The sequence below is a fragment of the Mesocricetus auratus genome, unplaced genomic scaffold (assembly GCF_017639785.1).
Source record: "Mesocricetus auratus isolate SY011 unplaced genomic scaffold, BCM_Maur_2.0 Super-Scaffold_100004, whole genome shotgun sequence".
NCBI classification, from domain to species: Eukaryota; Metazoa; Chordata; class Mammalia; order Rodentia; family Cricetidae; genus Mesocricetus; species Mesocricetus auratus.
The window spans coordinates 89,125,634-89,146,574 of record NW_024429189.1 but is presented as its reverse complement, the minus strand read 5'-3'; the positions used below and the strand labels follow the sequence as shown (position 1 = coordinate 89,146,574).

Here is a 20,941-nt window from a genome sequence, read left to right as displayed (position 1 = left end):
GAGGAGATACTGGGGAGGAAAGACTGAAGTGCACTGAGCACGGCGAAGCCTACACACTGACTTGATACTTTTCGAGGGACCCAATCTTTCAGCCTCCAGACTTCTTAGTATCAGCCTACTTGGGTGACTCCTTCCCCACGTCAAGGGTCCTGAAAGAAGAAGGTTACTTTGTGACAGCAATAGTTGGAGGAATCATTCTTATCGATAGGTTCCACTTTTCCAGGGACCTGAACATTCTGAATTCACCCTTAGCTGGTGCTGGGTTAGTAGGCTTCCTTTTAAAATTCCATGTTGGTGTTTGTGCTTCTGCTAAGTGCAATCTCTCAAGTATATTTTTATTTTTTGGCTAAGTCATTCATATGTCAAAATTCAAAGCTACAACAGGTTTACAGTGAAAAACTCTCACCCTATGACCAAGCCAACTGGGGACAACTTAAGCTATCAGAATTCTGAGTATCCTTCCCAAGAATGTTTTTTTAATGCATCACAAATTTATCACAATACTTTTTAAAATACATATTCTTCAAACAATAAATTCTGATTTTGGCTTTCCCTCCCCCCAATTACTTCCACATCCACCCCAACACCCTAGCCACCCAACTCCTCTCTGTCTCTTTTTTTTTCTCTCTCCCTCTCTCTTTCTCTCATTAAAATACAAGCAGGCATCTAAAAAATAATAAGATAAAATAAAAACAAACTGGACTATAATAAAGTAAACAAACCACCAGGAGAAAAAAACACAAGAAACATATATAGACACCCACACCCACACACATTTTCGCACACAGAAATCATAAAATACAACAGTGGAAAATATATGTGTATGTATGCATTCATGTGTGTATGCATGTATGCATACATGTAAAGTAACTGTAATAGGGAAAAGAAAAAAAAAAGAATGCCCAGGTGAAGCATTATGAGACAAGGAACCTCCAAAAACGCCATTGAGTTTGTTTTATATTGGCCATCTACTGCAGGCCACAGGGGTCTGTCCTTGAGGGTGGTTTGTGCTTACACCAAGTGAGACTCCACTGGAGAAAACCAATTTTCCTTTTGCAAGTGGTTATGATTAGAGACAGCTTCTGGGTTAGGGATGGGTGTTTGCGCCCACTTCCTCTCTCGGTGCTGGGAACCCCTCACACCCTCCCATGTGACTTAGACCTAGGCAGGCTCTGTGCTCACTGCCACAGTCTCTGTGAGTTCACGGGTCAGTCCTATTATGCTCAGAAGGCCTTGTTTCCTTGGTATCCCCATCCCCGCTGGCTCGTACAGTCTCTGCCTCTTCTGTGGGGTTCCCTGAGCCCCACAGAGAGGAATAGACCAAGTGGTCCAAGGTCTCTCACTCTCTGCTCTTTGTCTCTGTTTTTGCTTCCACCGACTGCAGGAGGAAGCCGATGATGGCTGAGCAAGGCACTGCTCTGCGGGAAGCAAACTGCCATTAGGAGCCGAGGTTTTCAACTGTTGCTTTTCTTATCTACAGTCCACTTGTGAAGACATACTTCAGTTACCTTATTTGAACTTGAATATTGCTATATATCTTTCTGATTTAATTTGGGAGTATCCAGTCCCCTACACTACAGATACAAATGCATCTCAGAATAGATGACTTTTACAGATAGCTTAGCTTACTCATCGTGTGTGGACGTGTGGAATAGTTTCAGAGATTCCATGTCTGTACACACGTTGGTGTCAACCATAGCTGTGAAATATGGATTCTTCCAACAGCTTCTTTGGTTGTTCATTTTGCTGATCCAGTGACTTTATTCATTTTTTGTTTGTTTGTTTCATTTTGATCTCAGAAAATACTTTTAAAAACTCTGTGTTTTATAGGTTGGGATGAAGTTGAATTAGGTGTATCTTCCAGGCAGCATCAATGAGGGGGGAACTAAAAAGCAAAAACTCTTTCCCCATGCTTCTGAGGTAGTTTCCTGCCCTTTATCTTCCCATACCCACACTACTGGAAATTAGGCCTTTTGATCGATCTATAAAGTATGCTACTATTAGACTTTTATATGCTGTAGATATTAGTAGGAGACCACCACATCCTAAAGCTCTTACTCAACTGCTGTTACTGGAGTCACCTTCAGGGAGGAGAGAAGGCAAGCAGCCACACACTGCAACTTCTGAATGAGGCAGCATTGTCAAGTGTTAGGACAGATGCCTTACAGATGTGGCCTGATGTTAGGCACACAGCCAGTGTAGAAGACATGTGATTTCAGTTAATGAGGTCACAGGAAGCACAACTACAGACGTTTTCAAACCCTCAAAACAGAAAAAAAAAAGCAAATGTGGAGAGGGTGATTTGCTTTGCTTTTGTAACTGTTGGAGTGGTGTGTGAGACTCTTCTACCTCCCTCTTTTTCCCCCTACTGGATTCCAAGAGGTAAGTGCATCTGTTTGGCTAGTTTTCCACCTAACCTCATTTCAGCCAGGCACGCTTAGGTCTTACACTTTAAAATGACAGTGATGCCTTTAATGAGAGACATGAAGATGTTTTTCAGCTCTCAGAACTGAAGTGAAGCGAAGCGAAAGTCGTGTTAAGTGAGGCAGTGTCTCAGGTAGTTCAGGCTGGCCTTGAACTTGCTATGTAGCCTGAGCGGCTATACCCGGCCTTATAAGGTTTGTGGTGAGGTTTTTGTTTGGTTTGGTTGTTTGGTTGTTTTTACATGCATGTTGGGTGATCACTCAGCCACTAAGCTACATCCCTAGCCTCTCCCAATTTTTTAAATCCCTTTACTGAGGTGAATGCATCTCTGGTCACCCTAGGCTTTACCCAGAGAAGCAGCCCCCCAGAGCTGGCTATGTTCTTCTATGGGGTGAAAGTGCTTTTTAAGTTTTCAGAAATTCTTGAGTCCTCACTAGCAGAATGAACTTCCATTAGGAAGATCAAGGGTTGTGAGTCTAAATCACGCAATATTTTAGGAGCATGAGATAGGAACCTAGACACAGTGGTTCCTTTGATAGTAACAGGATCTTATGACCTCTTTCTTGAAAGTTACCTTATATTTATACAACCTTTAGAGCCGACTTTACCTGCAGCATCTATCTTGGTCCTGGTTAGCTCGTGGACCAGGGGAAATCAATGCAACTGTTCTCAGTTTCTATAAAAGACAAACACAGAGAAGCCGGCGGTGCTCATCGTGCAGGCCTATAATCACAGAATTAAGAATGGAGGGTCGGGCATTGGTGGCGCATGCTCGGGAGGCAGAGGTAGGCGGATCTCTGTGAGTTCGACAATACACAGAAACCCTGTCTCTAAACACGAAGAAGGAAGAAGGAAGAAGGAAGAAGGAAGAAGAAGAAGAAGAAGAAGAAGAAGAAGAAGAAGAAGAAGAAGAAGAAGAGAAGGAAGGAAGGAAGGAAAGAAAGAAAGAAAGAAAGAAAGAAAGAAAGAAAGAAAGAAAGGAGGGCTGGAGGCCAGACTGGGATACACAGCCAGACTCTTTAAAGCATAGAGGAACATACAGTAAAAAAAAAAAAAAAAAAAAAAAAAAAATCACAAGGAGAAGTACTCAAAGATTTTGTCCCTTCCATTAAGAAGCGGCATATCTATTTGAGTTCCCTAGTTTTAGTTCTACAAATACAGTTAAGGAACTATGCAATCGAGCACCCAAGTCATGTCGAAAGAAACCTTCTAAGACAAGCTTTGGAAGGAAAGGCTATCTGTAGTCTTTCCTTATTTCTGACTTAATATCTGTGTGTTTTCAAGAAGGAAGAGCCAGTGTTCTAAAGTATAGCCCACAGGCTCGGATCGCAAAAGTAGGACTCTACCACAGGGTCGTTTCATTCGGTGTCATATTGGGTTCTGGGTCAGCGCCACAGACCTGAATTTAAGCCCAAGATTGTCCTTGGTCTTTGCACGTTCAGGTTGCAAAATGGACTTCCAAAGCGACAGACGAACGAACGGACCACCCAGAGGAGGCACTGGGTAGCCTCCCGGTGGAGCTTCGCGGCGATCCCTTAAGCCGGTTCTGGAGGCACAGCTAAAAAAGGGCAAGCCCCGGGACGTGACCCGCGGGCGCTGAGGCCACCTGTTCTCGGCAGCCAATAGGCCGGGCCCGGGGCGCGGCTACAAAAGGAGCGCGCGGCCGCAGGCTGGGAGCTGGCGCGAGGGCGGTGGCTGAGACCTTGTGCACACGGAGCAACCAGGACCAGGGCGATGCTGAGGGTGCGGTGTCTGCGCGGCGGCAGCCGAGGTGCCGAGGCGGTGCACTACATCGGCTCTCGGGTGCGTTTCTCTGCGGCCTCGGGACCTCAGCGGGATTCAGGGTGGGGACCCAGAGGGAGACTGGACTAGACCATGGTGTGGTGTGGGTTCGGTGGCCCGCGAAGGCATTTTGTTTTTGTTTTTCTGGAAAGATGCTTGTGGGTGGATGGATGGAGCTACCGGCTCCGGCTGTAACACGGATTCCAGGGGCTTTCAGGAGAGTTGGAATGAGTCCAGCCTGTCCCCCACCTGCTGTTCCGCCCTGCCCTCTGCTTCCCTGGGATGTCCGAACGCTCTCGCATGCCTGCAGACTCTCCCATGCTCCTCAATAGGAATAGCTCTGGCAGATGAGTTCTGCCAGCAGCTGGTTCCTTAACAGCTGTCACTCGCCCTCTTGCTTTGGTTCTCCACCCTTAAGTCCCTCCAACCCCCTTCTGGAGGAATTTTAACTGCCTGATTGAGATGGGGAGCCGGTGAGGTTTGCACAGGGGAGGGAGTGAGGGAATCTTCCTGCTCTAGGTTATACAGGCCTGTGTTTTTAAAAAGATGCTTTGACATGCTTAGATCACCTCTTAAATTTAAATTCTGTGCCTGTCAGGGTTAGCCCTTAGGGTAGCTAGGGGCCCACGGACCATCTGTAATATGGTGCAAATGATAGTTGGTCACTCTCTGACTCGAAATGCTAAAGAATGTGAAATATGTGTCTGATGCTTAAAAAAAATAGGTTGGAGCTGCATATTCTGAAAGATACGAGCTTTTCAAATGAGTCCGTGTTATTTACAGTAAAAAAGAGCTCAATTTTAGTAACCTTCCAGATCGAGGAAGGAAGACGTCCTCCCCCAGTTGGACACGGAGCATTTATTTAGTGAAGGGAGTGACCTGTCTCCAGTGAAAGTTTCTGAAAGCTTGCTTGCATTATTCTGAGATACAGATGGGGGATGTGGTGGCCAGGAACCAGATCTTCCTAGGGGTTTTTAAAAGTTACATCATTTAACATAAACAAACAAAAGCAAAATGTATAATCAACAAAAAGTTGTGTGGCTTGTTGAAGCCACACAACCCCTCTATTAAGCAACAACTTGGTATCTCCTAAAGTAGACGTCTGTCTGTGTTATCCTGGGTTCTCAGACTGTAACCAACCCCACCTTGTTTGAGTTTTGTGCTTTTGTTTCTTAAGCTCGGAGGATCCTTGACAGGATGGGTGCAGCGAACTTTCCAAAGCACCCAAGCAGCTACAGCTTCCTCCCGGAATTCCTGTGCAGCTGAAGACAAGGCCACTGATCCCCTGCCCAAGAACTGCCCCGTCTCCTCTTACAACGAATGGGACCCGTTAGAGGAAGTGATAGTGGGCAGAGCAGAAAATGCTTGTGTCCCTCCGTTCACGGTTGAGGTGAAGGTAAGTAAGGCTTTACAAGCAAGGTTCTCTCCTTACGATCTGCAGCCTGATTCTGCTCCCACCTCCTCGGCAACTGCTTTCACCTCAGTGCACGTGTGTGTGTGGGGAATTGATTTGTAAGTAATTTTGCTTGATACCACCAGTATTTGATATTATTCACACATTGTTTCCTCCTTGAAACGTCCCTGGGAGTCGAGGAGAACTTTCCTGGGGGGCTGTTTTTTAGGTATTCCTCCATATTTTCCTTCACAACTTGTTAGCCTGTTGTTTCCCTTTCGTCCCATCCTTGTAGCCATTCTCACAGCTTCGGCTCCCTCATCCACTCGTCCAGACCACTCCCCTACCTGCCGTCTAGTCTGTGTCTACACTGTGGATACTGCCACTTGGCACAGCTAGAGTTCCAGTTGTGGGACACCTCTAAGCCAGTCTTTATTTCTTCCTTTTAATTTTTGGCAGTTTTACTTAATCAAATCAAAATACCAACCATCTTTGGTTTCTCTTTCAGTCACATCTCCCACATCAAGCCTTTTGTCAAAAGGAATCTTGCCCATGCCTCATCTCTTCCTTAGGTCTGGAGTTCATCAATGCCTGTTAGCTCCCAGCTTCCTCTCCTTCACTCCCCTCACCAGGCCATATCCCATTCACTATTGGAATGACTTGTTCTAAGCCCAAGTTTGATCATGTGACTCATTGTGCTCCCATCTTACTAACACCCTCCTTCTGGTACTGAGAATAAAGCCCTTGTGGTACTCAGGTTTCTCCATAAGCTGGCTCTTTGCACCTCCAGGACCCCGATTCACACACATCGCAGAGGTGCGTGGTATGGCAAGTTAGCCGATATTCATTTCTATTTAAGTTGTTTTCTTTTCTGGTAGTCTGCCTAGACTTGTAGCAGACATTAGCAAACAAACAAGAACCAACAAGAACCATGCTCTCACCTGTGTCTCTCACTTCCTTCTGCCTCTACCTAGCTCTAAAATGTCTTTCCCAATACCTTCCAGGGTTGCCTGGCATTAAGTATTATCTTCCCTTTAAAAAAATAAACTCCTAATATGTACTTGCAATATTCTTATGGCCAGAGTCCTTAGGGGCTAGTGTTCGGATGAAGTGTTATATAAGGGTTCCTTCTGTTTTCTAGGCAGTTTCTAAGATCTTGTTAATCGTGAGTCATAAATAACATTTCTAGTGTGTTTGAGTTCTTCCTAAATACCTATACTTTCATCTGTAATGCAGAGTGGGGAAATAAGTCTGTAACCATGCCTGTGTCACCGGAAATGCATTGACATAAAGGAGCGTCAAGTCTGTTTGGAGAGATGGGATGAATACCTTGATGCAGAGGCTGAGTGCCTCATGCCACCCAGCTGGCAAGGCAGTGGAAGCCCAAGGAATGCTAAGGGAAGAGCATGCCAAGCACTGGGCAGTTACAAAGCACTCTGAAGGAGGCAGTTCTTGAGTGAGACCTGGCAGGGATTGCAATGGGTTCTTCCTATTATTCTGAATATACCTTTGGTTCTGATAACTGAAATTTGGTATGCAGATTAATTTCTATGCTAGCCCCATATTTTAAAATAAATAAGACATACTTTTTCAAAGTCTTCTTTTATAAAGAAGTATCCCTACCCATTTTGGCTGGGAAAATTCAGATTCAGCTAATAGCTTATCATCTAATCTGTCTTTAAAATTATTGACTATTACACATTCATATGATCTGACCTTAGATGTGTCTGTGTCTACATGCCTGTGTAAGTACTCGTGGTACTTTGCCAACTACCTTACAGGATTAAACTTGAAGGTATAAAATTATATGTTGAAAAGTACAAAATACATAAAGTATAAGTCATAGTTTTAGGGATCCAGTTTGCTGGTTACATCACAAAAGTATCTTGGGGGTATATTAGCTGTAGATACCAGTAACAGTAGCCGTGTTGATTTCATTCACTTTTCTGGTGACTTCTGTTTTATGTGATAGACTAAGCTAATTGATGAAGAAGAAGAAAGTAAACAGAAGACACATACATCCTTTAGAAGGGAGACAGAAAGATGAATCTCATGAAACCTAAGCTAACCTTAAACTTGCTGTGTATCCAAAGATGACCTTGAATTGCCGATCCCCCTGCCTCTACCTTCCAATGCTAGGGTGACAGACATGCGCCACTAGACCCAGGAACATGGATAAATTACTCTATTTAAGAACCATAAAAGCTGGGCTGTGGTGGTACAGGTCTTTGATCCCAGCACTCAGTGGGAAAGTGGGAGGGAGGATAGGAAGGGAATGCAAGGGAAGGGAAGGGAAGGGAAAGGAAGGGAAGGGAAGGGAAGGGAAGGGAAGGGAAGGGAAGGGAAGGGAAGGGAAGGGAAGGGAAGAGAAGGGAAGGGAATAATGACTGGATTAGGTGGCACATGCCTGCATGCTAACATTCAGGACATTGAGTCAGGAGTCAAGACCAGCCTAGCCTACATAGCAAAATCTTGTTTCAAAAAGAAAAGAATGATAAAATAATGTAGTAGAGTGTCTCTAGGTGAGTAGAGTTTAAAATATGTTACAGGACATACACGTTGGAAATTTTTTAAAAGGAACAAGAAACGTCGGTCAAAAGCACTATTTCAAAAGTTAATGGCTTTTCTTTTTGTAAAACATAGTAAATAGTTGCTTTTGTCTTTTTAAAAATAAGGCCCTTGATAGAGGACTTCAAAAATATTACTAATTAAGGTTAATATAATGCAAATTTATTGTCAGGTTAACAAAAGATTTGTGTCTATTGGTATTTCATAGAGTTTTCAAAGAGGGTGTTTGAAAATTAACATAGCAGACAGACTCTGCACAGGTGTTTAGGCTGGGGGGGGCTACAAGGTTTCCAGGAATGCAGCTTCATCTCTGCCACAGGTTATTACAGACGTCATGTGCTACAGTAGAATGCTCATTGTCTGGAAAATGCTTGGTAAATGATTTCTAACTCATTTAGCAAGGTCATAAAGGAAGTGTAAACAATTTTTAAGTCTTTCTTAGAAAATGTAATTTGCCCTGATCATTTGGACTTTGTCCAATGTTTGCCGGATTATAAACTGCACAAACATATGTTCAAATAAATTTTTTCTCCCAGAATAGTTGACTTAATATTTCATATCAAGGCAAGGTTCACTCTAAACAGATACTCAGCACTAGACACCTTGGAGTGAGTCAGGCAAGACAACACGACTGTGTCTGCTGTAATTCAGTATTGAGTTTTCAAAGGCTTCTTGTCCCTTAGTGGACTGTAGGAGATGTGCCTGGCATGAGAAGATGGGAGTGGTGAATGGATGGGTAGTAGTACCAGGACGTGTCAGAGAGGAAAATAAAGAACCATTATCTTCTGTCTCTAGCTGCTATGGAAGAAATTCCTACGAGTAGAAAACTACTTGTTGTTTGGTTTGGCATTAGTTTGTTTTGGTTTTTATTTAAATTCTTTTTCATTTTACATACTAACCACATTCCTCCCTCCCTCTCCTCCTCTCACCCCCCTTCCCATTTGCATCCCAACCCCCTCCGATTTGTCCACACCTCAGAGGGGGTAAGACCTTCTTTGGGATGTACCAAGTTGAGGCAGCACCAAGTCCCTCCTCCCTGTATCAAGGCTGATCTAGGTATCCCACCATAGGGAATGGGCTCCAGAAAGCCGGTTCATCCCCTGGGTTAGGTCCTGGTGTTACTGCCAGGGGTACCCTAACAGATCAAACCACATAACTGTCACCCACATTCTGAGGGTCTAGTTCGGTCCCATGCAGGTCCCCCAGCTATCAGTCCATAGCCCATGAGCTCCCACTAGCTCGGGTCAGCTGTCTCTATGGTTTTCTCCATCATGGCTTTGTTAAGACTAGATTAGCCATAAAAGTACTCAAATGTTTCATGCTGATAACATTTTTCCTGGGTTAGCAGTTGAGCCTGCAATTTGTTCATAGATCTTCAAGCTAATCAGAACAGAGACCAACAAACTTTGTTTCTGCCTAAAGGCATACAATAAATGATTCAGGCTTTGCAGAGAATGAAAATCTACATTGTAGCTTTTTGATTCTCAGCCCTACCACTATAGTGGGAAAGCAGCCACAGGCATTGCATAACAAAATTAGCTTGAAGAATCTCCTTAAACTTTTCTTTGGAAAAATAAGTGGCCTGGCTGGATTTGACCTGGGGAACCTTAGTTTACCAACAACTCAGCTTTCAGAGCCTAGTTAGCTAGCCTCCTTCATGTTTTTGAAAGAGCTGCTTTTCAGCTTATTTTGTAACCTCTAGCCTGGGTTCCAGACTTAGTAGAGGCTAGTTTACACTCATATAATTTGTTTATCAGATTAAGGTAAATAAGGAAGAAGAGACATAAGCTTGGGAAAAAATTCTTTGATATTGAAGATCTAGGTAGTTAGTCCAGTCCTGATGAACAACACTTAGAAACACCAGGTATGGTAGTACACACCTTTACTTCCAACACTTGACAGAGGAAGGCAGATCTCTGTGAGATCAAGGCCAGCCTGGTCTACATAGTGAATTCCAGGCCAATCAGGACTGTAAGATGAGACCCTGTCTCAAAACAAACTAAAACAAAAATCTTTAAGAACAAGAACCATAATAAATAATCCTAGTTTTAGAAGGTTTGTGCATCAAGGTGAAAATGTTCAAACTTGTAGAACATAGTAGCCAAGCCCCTCACTATCTGGAACACTGTCCAGTCAGAGGACTGAAGTTTTATCCTGTTTAGTCAGGTAGGGGGTGAGTGCCTGAGCCTTGTCCTTGCATGTGAAAAGGTCATGTGTTTGAGCGCCTTGTCTCTTGGGTAGGATTGCCAAGTGCTGTAGATAACTAGCTAAACTAAGTGAGCTTCAATGTATTTGAGCCTTTAACCTATCTTTGCCCCTTCTTTTCAAATGTCAGATTTGAAGGAGAAAACTTATGTATAAGACATGATTAGAACCTGTAGTTGGTTGTCAACCAGTAACAAAGAAACTTTAAAAAAAAGAAAAAAGACTTGATTTGAATATGTTTTTCAACTTAAAATATTCCATGGCTTTTCCAGTGTTGTGAAGAAGTTCTAAGAGTTTTTCTCAGGATCTGGGTCCTCTGCTTTATCCGGCTAGGTAATTGTAGTATGCAGCATGCACACACCCAGTGTTTTTCTTTAAACTGACTGATAACTTAGACAAATGGCAAACAATCTTAATGTGGACTCTTGATTTTTACGTTTTGCATCTCACCATTGAAAAGTGTTTACATACTTAGCTAACTCTGTGAATTTGCATTTCAGATTACTTTCCTTCTAAAGAGCCCAAAATTATGTTAGATTGGATTTGAGAGAGGTGAGGGGTGTTAGGTGTGACACACACTGACAGACAAGCTCCAACACCTGGCTTGCATCACTGCACAGTTTTGTTAAAGGCAAAGTCTGTTCAGTGGGAAAATGAGCCATGCATGTTAGGGCATGTAAAATATATTTGAGAACATAATCTTCTCACAGTTAAAATATCTTTTTTGTTCCACAAAAATCTCTTGAAGTACAGCATTACTGTAAGAACTCGGGAGTTTGTGGATTGCGATTGCTTAGGGTCTTGGCTTAGTGTAGGGTTTTTAGTCTTTGTTTTCCCTCTGGTTTCATCTCACTGAGGCTCTCTAATAGGAGTGTCTGTGTTCTGTTTTGCCTGTGAAGCATGGCCAGGAAGATTTGAAGCCTGTATTGGGAACACACAAGCTGTTAGGGGTTGGGCATGAGATGTGAGCCAGAAGGATCAAAGGCCTCAAGAGAATTTAGGGCTAGAGAAAGATGCTCATTGGTTAAGAGTGCTTCCTGCTCTTCCAGAGGACCCAGGTTTAGTTCCAACACCAATATCTGGCACAGCTCAGAACTGAGTGTAACTCCAGATCCAGGAAATCCAGCCCCTTTTTCTGGTGTGACACACACACACACACACACACACACACACACACACACACACACACATCTTTGAAGAATATATTACAGGATGATTTAAAGATCTTCATTCAGCAAATCCTGGGTGTCTGTTGAGAGGCTGGTGTGCTCAGTGCTGGGATGAGCTCTGAACAAGCTCTGTTTGTGGTCTGCGTCCCTCTTACGCTAGACACATAGCTGCTCATGGCCTAAGAAGCTAACGTGAGCTGTAGAATTCTCCTGTGATGCTTTCATTTACTTTCTTCTGCTTCTAGGCCAATACATATGAAAAGTACTGGTCATTTTACCAGAAAAATGGAGGTCTTTATTTTCCCAAAGATCACTTGAAAAAAGCTGTTGCCGAAGTTGAAGAAATGTGCAATATTTTAAAAATGGAAGGTGTGACGGTGAGGCGTCCTGACCCCATTGACTGGTCACTGAAGTATAAGACCCCTGATTTTGAGTCTACAGGTCAGTACTGTCTTGAAAGGAATCTGACAGAGCCTTGATTTGCGATTTCCTTCTTCGATACATAAGGAGAATGCTCTTAGAATTTCTTGGAGAATCCTTTGTTTCTCTTACTAATCAAACTTTAGAGATTATTTGCTTACTAATCAAAACGTTAGAGACTACTGAGGAAGCATCTGATTCAGTTTGATATGGTTGAGGTGTACACATTATAAACTTCTAAAAGTTATAGACATTTTACATAAGAAGAGTGAACTGTACCTAGTTTTCCTTAATGGCAGATATTAAAAGGGAAGGTGAGGGGGTGGAGAGGTGGCTCATCAGTTAAGGACCATTACTATTCTTGCAGAGGACCTGGGAGTTCAGTGTTCACAGCACCAACATCTGGCAGCTCATAACAGTGTGTAACTCCAGTTCCAGGGAACCTGACACCCTCTTCTGGTGCACATACTCCCACACAGACACGTATTACGTACATATTCCAATTTTTTAAGGGGAGAATGGAAACGTTCCCTTTTTTAAAACTACCATTACTTCACAACTGCTCTTGTGTTTGAGTTCTATAATTTATTTTTCAGAATGATCTTAGCCTAGTTCTAATTGTGCCATACTGTCCATTATGAACTCTGTTTCTGTATCTAAAAAAGGAACCTGCAACTAGAGAAGGTTTGATGGTTCAAAATCTCTCTCACTTCTTCCTTTACATTTTTGCTTGACATCACCACCCAACAGGGAATTCTTGCCAACAGTCTATTCTCATGTGTATCATTCCCTTTGCCTGTTTTATATAATTATGTAGACAAACAAGGTTTTAGGGAACTTTTTCTACAAATAGTTTATGTTGCACATACTTTATGTCTTGGAAATTTGCATCACTAAGGTGGCCATGGAACTTTTGGTTTGATAGGTTTATACAGTGCAATGCCTCGAGACATCTTGATGGTTGTGGGGAACGAGATTATTGAGGCTCCCATGGCGTGGCGTTCACGCTTCTTTGAGTACCGAGCATACAGGTCACTTATCAAAGACTACTTCCACCGTGGTGCCAAGTGGACAACAGCGCCCAAGCCCACCATGGCTGATGAACTCTATGACAAGGTAGGTCCCTAGACATAGACCAGCTTGTTAATATCTTCCAAATAATCCACAAAGGGTAAGAAAGGAATTCTCTGGTACTTTGCACATATTATGCACTTCCATTTTAAAAACTTACTATCTTTAGATGAAACTAGGAGTAAATGTTAATGATCATAACAGCAATAATAATAGCTAACATTTACTGCTTACTCTGTACTGAGTCCTGGGCTCAGGATACATCATCGATCATATTTGTTCTTACAAAAATTCTAGAAGGAATTGGGTGATAGTGGCACATGCCTTTAATCCCAGCACTTAGGAGGCAGAGGCAGTTGGATCCCTGTGAGTTCAAAGCCAGCCTGGTCTACAAAGTGAGTTCCAGGACAGCCAGGGCAACACAGAGAAGAAGAAGAAGAAGAAGAAGAAGAAGAAGAAGAAGAAGAAGAAGAAGAAGAAGAAGAAGAAGAAGAAGAAGAAGAAGAAGAAGAAGAAGAAGAAGAAGAAGAAGAAGAAGAAGAAGAAGAAGAAGAAGAAGAAGAAGAAGAAGAAGAAGAAAAAACTCTAGAAGGAAGTGATAATGTGGTTTCATTTCATCACTGGGAGCAAAACTTGTCCTAAATGCACATAGCTATTCACTGCTGGAGCCACAAAAATCCTTAGGTTAAAGTCCTTCTCTTCTTCCAAAGAAAAAACACCTGGTGTCTTGGCCTAATTCGAGGTAAGAGGAAATATGTAGTCATCTCCTGCCCTCAGGTTCTGCACCCATGAATTCAAGCAACTGTAAACAAGTAATATTTTTGAAAAATGCCCGTCCTGTCATTCAACAACAGCATAGCATATCAATTATTTATATAACACTTTGGTTGCACTGAGGATTGTGGCTAATCTCGAGATATTTTAAAGGATTCAGGAGGACATGTATAAGTCCCAGGCAAATGCCATGCAAGTTTCTGCAATGGACTTGAACATCCATAGGTTCTAGGCATTTAAAGGCAGAAGTGAAAAATAAGTTCAGCACATCCAAATTTGGCAGGGTATGAATTGGGCTCAGGACCAAATTCCTTCTCTAAAGGAGAAGGGTGACTTCATCCCGCTGGCTTTTCAGGATTGTAACTAGGTACACACATGCGTATGTACCCCCTGCACCACTTGTTTCTCTAATGGCTAACTTTTCATTTTGTTGTGGTGGTGGTGGTTTTGTTGGTTTGATTTGTTTATGTTACTTTTCTGTTTGCTGTGATGAGGGACTTGAGAGAAGGAATCTAAGTGAGAAGGACCTGTTTTAGCTCACAGTTTGGATTACATTGGCTGACCCCACCCACATGACTTGGCAGAACAGCGTGTTGGCAGAAGCATACAGGAGATGTTTTGACTTCTTGGCAGACCAAAAAGAGAAAGGGGATACAGGAAGAGACCAGAGCAAAATGGAGCCCCCAAAGATACACCTCCACTGACCCATCTTCTCCCAACTAGATCCCACCTCCTAACTTTGACCACCTCTCAGTAATGCTATTAATAAAGGGATTGATTCTTTGATTAGGTTAGAGCCCCTTATAATCTTTTTTTTTCTGGAAATGCCAAAAGGATAGGCTTCACTAATCCCTCAGGCTTTCCTTAATCCAATCAGATTGGATTGTCAGAATTGATCATCACGGGCCAATATCTCTTCTATGGGTGTTTTAATCTAGAGTTGAATTGTAGTATCTTGGGAAATTATAGTATTGGACTAATTTCTAAAATCGTGTATATCCTTGTAAGTAAGTTCCTTTAAAAATAAATACATTGTTTGTGTTCTTGTTCTAACTAGGATTACCCCATCCATTCTGTGGAAGACAGACACAAATTGGCCTCTCAGGGAAAGTTTGTGACGACCGAGTTCGAGCCATGCTTTGATGCTGCTGACTTCATTCGAGCTGGGAGAGATATTTTTGCACAGAGAAGCCAGGTTGCTAATGACTGGCTCTCACACTGCATTATTGCATTCTTTATTCCTAAATTTTAAATTTTAAACCCTACATTCTTTTGGTTTTCCAAACTTAGAATGGAATATTTTTAATATTGTATTTATTTTCAGGTGACAAACTACCTGGGCATCGAGTGGATGCGTAGGCATCTTGCTCCAGACTACAGAGTGCATATCATCTCTTTTAAAGACCCCAATCCCATGCATATTGATGCCACCTTCAACATCATTGGACCTGGGCTTGTGCTCTCCAACCCTGACCGGCCATGTCATCAGGTAGGAGAGTTCTTAGGACACCAGAAAAGCTAAAGAGTCTAGAAACTTCATTTTAAGCAAAAGAACCTTGGCACTGTAAGTATTTCCCTGGTTCCCAGTGGTTCTGAGCGGCAACTTTAGCAATGATCAGTGGCATTATTATCTGACATTGATTTGCTTATGTTTTTGCAAGCTTCTCAATGTGCAAAAATCTACACTGCCATTGTGATGGCTAGCATAGTATATCAGACGGAGAATTTAGCTCTTTGTGGCTGTCAAAGCATCAAATTTGAGTGTTTGTGTTGTCATTCAACAGGGATTGTCATTTTCAATTGCAGTTCAACAGGATTATAAGCAAGTGACTTTTGTGTGGCCAGAGAAATGCCACTGAGCAGTAGTTATCTTGCCCCTCAAGTGGGTCAGCCTCCCTTCAGCCTGTCCATTTGGGGAGGAGCAGATCTGCTCAGCTTGCCCTGCTCTCTCCCTGTCACCCACAGCCCCTTGTCTTCTACCTGCTGCCTCTTGGCCCAGATGGGAAGTGAGTTATTTGCAAGGCTGCAAGACACCTTTTTAGAAGTACTTTCATGCCATGCAGAATTCATTTCTATCCCTTATTTTCATACCTAATGACCAAGATAATCCATCCCATCTAATAGAATGTACTGATATTCTAAGTGAGAGTGTGGTTGTATGTGGAAAGGCCAGTTCGTAATGGATATCTAGTGACAACTGCGGTGTTTGAGACTACAGCCCTGACGTTTATCCTTATTCATGGTGGTGCAAAATGATGGAGCAGATAGACTGTCAGTTTGACATCATCCCAGTGTTGTTTTCTTATAACTAAACAGGACATATTTAAATTTTCTTTACTGAGAATGTCTTGGGAAAGTGTCTTTGGTATTTTAAATTTTAAAACCTGAAAAGCTCTAATAGTTTTGTTGCTTTCTAATGTCACTGGAAGGAAACACACACACACATACAAACACATCACAACACACACACACATCACATCACAACACACACACACATCACATCACAACATGCACATATACAAACACAACACACATACCCCACATACCACACCACACCATACACACACATACCACACCACACCATACACACACATACCACATCACACCACACACATACCACACACACACACACACCACACACATGCATGCACACACACAGACACCACATAATTAAGTTGGCTCTTTGACAGCATACAATGCATTCTCTCTCCAATCCTCCCATCCCTCTCAACCCCACTGCTCCCTGTCAGTCCCTTTTCTACATCTATGACTTTTGGTTTGGTTTTGTGACACATTAAGTTTAACCAGGGCCATCTGTGTGACAACTGGATTGAGATTATCCATGGGAGCCCGGTGGGGTCACCACTGGGTACAAAGTGAAGGCAATGATTTTATCAATAGCAAAAATAGTTCACTAGGGTGGGGTAGGGCCCCTGAGTCCCTCCTCCGTCCATGTCTTTGTCGACAGCCCATTCTTGTACAGAACCCAGTACGGGTATCCACTGCTATTTTAAACTACAATTTGGACTGAATCATTGACTTTTTAAAAATGTGGATTTATTTATTTGTATTCTTATGTGCATTGGTGTTTTGCCTCCATGTTTGTCTGTCACTGGAGTTTCTGACAGTTGTGAGTAGCCATGTAGGTGCTGGGAATTGAACCCAGGTCCTCTGAAGCACCTACAAATTATAGTTTAAAATAGCAGTGCTCTTAACCTTTGAGTCATCTCTCCAGCCCCCCCAAATCATCAACTTTAAGAAAGTTTTTGTGTCCTTATTTTATAAATGGAGGTGATTTCTTACCAAAAGAGCTATTAATGATAAAGAGAGCTGGGGGTCATAGCACATGCCTATAATCCTAACGACTGTGATGCTGAGGCAGGTGGATTGTAAGGCCAAGGACAACCCGGGCTGTATGGCAGACATCATCTTTAACAACAAAACCGTAAGGATTGTCAGGAGCCCCATGGCAATGTGGACTTAAGTCTGTTGGGTTGTTTGATCTTACAGATTGATCTTTTCAAGAAAGCGGGATGGACCATCGTTACTCCTCCATCGCCAGTCATCCCTGACGGTATGCCAACTTTTTTTTTTTTTTTTTGGTTTTACGAGACAGGGTTTCTCTGTATTGTTTTGGAGGCTATCGGTCCAGCCTGGCCTCGAACTCACAGAGATCCGCCTGCCTCTGCCTCCCGAGTGCTGGGATTAAAGGCGTGCGCCACCACCACCCGGCGGTATGCCAACTTTTACAGCCTTTGTGAGCAAGTGTCTTCTCCTGTAGAGAAAGCCAACTTTTGTCAAACTAGAATTGGCATTTCCCCACTGAACAGTAAAGTGACGGCTGGTTCTAGAGTGAGCCCAGGTTAAGCGTGTGTGAGTTTTCCTTTCATAGAAAATGAAAATGATGGGGCAGAATACCATGCAAAATAAGACAGGATGATTCCAAATGTCTGGTGAATGTGGGCTGATTTATAAGATTTGTAGCTATGTTGTTCCATAAATAAAATAAGTTCTCAGAGCTGGGGATGTAGTTTAGTGGTGGAGTGCTTGCTTAGCATGTTTAAGACCCTGGGTCTGATCCCTAGTACTACAAAAACTCAAACAAAGCAGGCGGGGAGATTGGAGTTCAGTGTCATTTTGTATGGTAGAGAAAACCTTCCAGGAAAAAAATAAAAAGTAGCATAAAATAATAAGATAAGCTGTCATGCAGGAGCTAAAGCAGGAAAGGGACCGAGCTGTCACTTCAGTTCCCTTCCCTTGTAAGTCTTTTCTCTACAACAAGCAAATGGGATCAGACACAAATGCTTTAACAGTTGATGCTATTTTCAGACCATCCCCTCTGGATGTCCTCCAAATGGCTTTCCATGAACGTCTTAATGCTGGATGAGAAGCGTGTTATGGTTGATGCCAATGAAGCTCCAATTCAGAAGATGTTTGAGAAGCTGGGTATGTCTGGTAAACACAGCATGTTGTCACATGTAAACGTTCACCACTAACTGAAGAATTCAATTCTGATCCCTTTAAAGATACTAAATTATTACCATGTAATTGGTTAGTGATTTTGTTTCTAGTAAGCATAACCTTTAAAAGTTGGGGATGCATCATGAGTTCCTTGGCAATAGTTAATCCATCTTCTGTAACTGCTGGTTTCCTGGTGCCCGTGTGCGGAGAATCACCCGTGTGCAGATGAGTTGCTTTGCCCTTCTATAAAGGGGAAATTACTGGAGGTCCTTTAGAAGTAATTTAATGGTAATCTCATGTTTCAGAGGGCTTATAAGAACACAGCTGGAAAAGTGGCGTACGTGTGCTTTAGGAACAGTTAACATGGTTCTCAAATGCAGTAAGAGATGCCACCCAGTCATTCTATTTTTAAAGGACACGACCGGCTGTTCCTGGGGCCGAGTTTTCCTATTCTGATATTTAAATTTTAGATCAGGATTCTAATACTGTTGAGGAAAACACTGAAAGAGAGGACTTCATGTGAGCCACGGGGTACACAGTATGTTCGAGCTGTTCTTAGCACATTTCACACATCCTCATTGTGAATTTGATAACAGCCAGGCAGCTTACCTGTTGAAATAGGTTGTTAAAATTTTGTTCTATAGTTGTGATGTACTCCATGGAAGACTGTTTTCTTATTTGCCACATCCATTCTTAATGTAGAAGGGGGGGGTGTTAGTTGACAGTTTTGAATTGAGCAGAATCTGATGATTTGACCCATAACAACAAGCCACTTTTTCAAACCCCACTCTCAGCCCCAAGGAGGAGTACTTTAGGGGAGTCTTTCTCACACCTCCTTGCCTCCCTACCATAGAGCGAGCACTGTAGTCACTGTAGCTCATCTGCACCCTCAAATGAAGGAAGAAGAAGAAGAGATTACTGTGATTACTGAGTCTAACATAACATATTCTCTCTCTAAGTGCCATTAAGTTGCCCGTTCACATTGTAGACATGTCCTTACAAAGGGTGCTGGATAGAGCCAATTGTCTGATCAGATCTGATACCTGAATGACCATACAACCCAGATAGTAGCTATGGTTCTGATGCATTGTTTTCCTTGAGACTGTCTGGTTAATCTGTAAAAGGTGAATGTGTCCTTACCGTGCTTATGTTGAGTCCGCTTTTCAGTACTTAATTTTAGTACTTGCTAGGTATATCTGCTCATCCAGACCGTCAATTTATGAACAGTAACTAGAACAAAATTTGTTGAGGATGTTATAATAGTGATTGGCTAGGTTAGATGAAAGTCTGTGAAAACAAAATTAAAAAAGAAAAGACCGTGTGGACTGGATTGCCCTGGGGAACTTGTTCCTGCAAGCGTTCAGGCTTACTTCCTGTCAGGGGAATTTCATGTTTGTCCGTCTAACTGATTTGTCTTTCTCTCTCAATGCAGGTATCAGTACCATTAAGGTTAACATTCGAAATGCCAATTCCCTGGGGGGAGGCTTCCACTGCTGGACCTGTGATGTCCGCCGCCGAGGCACCCTTCAGTCCTACTTTGACTGAGCAGGCATGGTGTGGCTTGGGGCATGGCCTCAGAGATACCTAAGAAGTGTAGCAGCAAGGCTCATTCTACCGCTTTAATAAATGCATGAACTGTAGCACCTTGAACAATCACATCTTTAACAGGGGTCCTGACATGGTTTACTGTTCTTTCATATAAGGGATATGACTCTTACTAGGTTTACTTTCTTCTCGTAAGCTCTTTACTGTTTGGCTTAAAGTATAAAAGCTGAGTAAATGTATGCCGAGGCAAAAAATTAGTCACTTGAGTAACTTGGCCGCTAATATTTAACCATCTACCTCTGTTTTTAATTTTCTTTCCAAAAGGCAGCTTGAAATGTCAGTTCTAACCTTAGTTATTTTTCCCCCTTTTTGATGGACTTGCAAATGTTCATTCATATAACTTCTTTTTTTTTTTTTTTGTAAATGGGACAAAGACTTAGGAGAAAACCCTGCAGATCCTAAGTAGAATCAGATATTTGTCTTTTTTCTAAAAATCTAATTTGGGTAGTTTTTTAAAAAATTGTTTTAAAATAACCTAGACTATGCAAACACTGAGAAAATTAAGGGAATTTTCCATGAATGCTTTTAACATTCTTGTGTCGACATTTGGTCCTAAAATCTCGTCCTACACCTTACTTCATTTCAAGTGGGTTATTCTTGTCTTCTTCCTTCCTTTCCAAAAATTGAAAGAAGTGCTTAGTGTAATAGCTATAACTCGTAGTCCCCATCCATTAATGTTGATGTTCAATATCTGACACATATAACGGCATCTTTGGTAATCTAAGACTTGTTTACATTTGTGCAAATTGTTTAAAGCATAGAGTTTTAAAGCATTTTTTGAAAACTAATGCAGGCAAAAATACATGTGACATGAAATAATTTTAATGTTGGATATTGTATATGTATTTTTACTCTAATAAACTTTTGTGTTCCAGATTGGATTTATTAGAGTTTGGTCTCAGTCTAATGACTTTAATGTAAGTTACAGGAGTGTAGCTGTTGGATGAGAGTTCTGTGTGTGTGTGTGTGTATGTGTATTGGGAGGGAGGATGCGTGTGCTGTGTGGATACATGTGCTAAGGGAGGTATGCATGTGTGTGTATGCATGTGGAGATCAGAGGTCAACCTTG

At 42.2% G+C, this 20,941-nt stretch overlaps 1 protein-coding gene across 1 annotated transcript; it reads left to right on the top strand.

Moving 5' to 3' along the window:
• Positions 1 to 4,072: 4,072 nt before the first annotated feature.
• On the top strand, positions 4,073 to 20,753 carry Gatm (glycine amidinotransferase). The gene is made up of 9 exons (XM_005068539.4): positions 4,073 to 4,227; positions 5,384 to 5,602; positions 11,787 to 11,982; positions 12,887 to 13,077; positions 14,864 to 15,001; positions 15,131 to 15,295; positions 17,317 to 17,380; positions 18,136 to 18,252; positions 19,700 to 20,753. The coding sequence occupies exons 1-9, from the start codon at positions 4,159 to 4,161 to the stop codon at positions 19,810 to 19,812; spliced, it is 1,272 nt and encodes a 423-aa protein (XP_005068596.1). The 5' UTR covers positions 4,073 to 4,158; the 3' UTR covers positions 19,813 to 20,753.
• Positions 20,754 to 20,941: the final 188 nt, after the last annotated feature.